The 935-nt window shown below is 59.7% G+C and overlaps 1 protein-coding gene across 1 annotated transcript in view; it reads left to right on the top strand.

Moving 5' to 3' along the window:
* The window catches only part of MEX3B (mex-3 RNA binding family member B), an 11,885-nt gene that overhangs the window by 2,274 nt on the left and 8,676 nt on the right, over positions 1–935 (top strand). Inside the window, exon 2 of the mRNA XM_009886158.1 lies at positions 305–932. Within this exon, the coding sequence (XP_009884460.1) occupies positions 305–932 (628 nt within the window). The remainder of the gene's footprint in view (positions 1–304; positions 933–935) is intronic.

Below are 935 nucleotides of genomic sequence, written 5' to 3'. Positions count from 1 at the left end.
TGTTGATTTGTTAGGGCTGCTTGCATTTTATTTTTTAAAATTTTCTGTTTTGTCTGGTCGTGCAGCTTTTCTGCACGCTCCTTTTCTTGTTACCATTCCTGTGAACTGCACGTTGGTAGTTTTGGGGCAGTTTGCACGGCAGAGGTGTCGGTGGCCACTTGCGATGCCGTTGGGCATGTGCCAGGGCTGTGGGCTGACATGACTTTACACTGTGCCTGGGGCTCCTGGACGAGATGCCAGCCATCACCTGGGGTAGGGGGCAACGTGTTTCGGGTGGGTGTGTGGTTTTTTTTCTCCTCCCTAGCTGCACCCAAATAATGGGTTGTAACCGGTTCTTCCTCCCCTCCATCTCCTCTTCCTCCCCCTCCCCTTCGCCCTCCGTCTCCCGCATCTCGTTCCCAGGTTGTAAAATCAAAGCTCTGCGGGCAAAGACCAACACCTACATCAAGACCCCGGTTCGCGGGGAGGAGCCGCTCTTTGTTGTGACGGGCAGAAAGGAAGATGTGGCTATGGCCCGCAGGGAGATCATCTCGGCAGCCGAGCACTTCTCCATGATCCGAGCCTCACGGAACAAGAACACGGCCCTGAACGGCACCGTTCCCGGCCCTCCGAACCTGCCCGGCCAAACCACCATCCAGGTGCGGGTGCCTTATCGCGTGGTGGGCTTGGTCGTGGGGCCCAAGGGGGCCACCATCAAGCGCATCCAGCAGCAGACGCACACCTACATCGTGACCCCGAGCCGGGACAAGGAGCCGGTCTTCGAGGTGACGGGCATGCCCGAGAACGTGGACCGGGCCCGGGAGGAGATCGAGGCGCACATCGCCATGCGCACCGGCGGCATCATCGAGCTGACGGACGAGAACGACTTCCACGCCAACGGCACGGACGTGGGCTTCGAGCTGAACGGCACGGGCAGCCTGTGGAGCAAGCCCACG

Source organism: Charadrius vociferus, unplaced genomic scaffold (genome assembly GCF_000708025.1).
Source record: "Charadrius vociferus isolate BGI_N301 unplaced genomic scaffold, ASM70802v2 scaffold365, whole genome shotgun sequence".
In the NCBI taxonomy this organism is placed as follows: domain Eukaryota; kingdom Metazoa; phylum Chordata; class Aves; order Charadriiformes; family Charadriidae; genus Charadrius; species Charadrius vociferus.
This window is presented reverse-complemented; position numbering and strand designations above follow the sequence as displayed.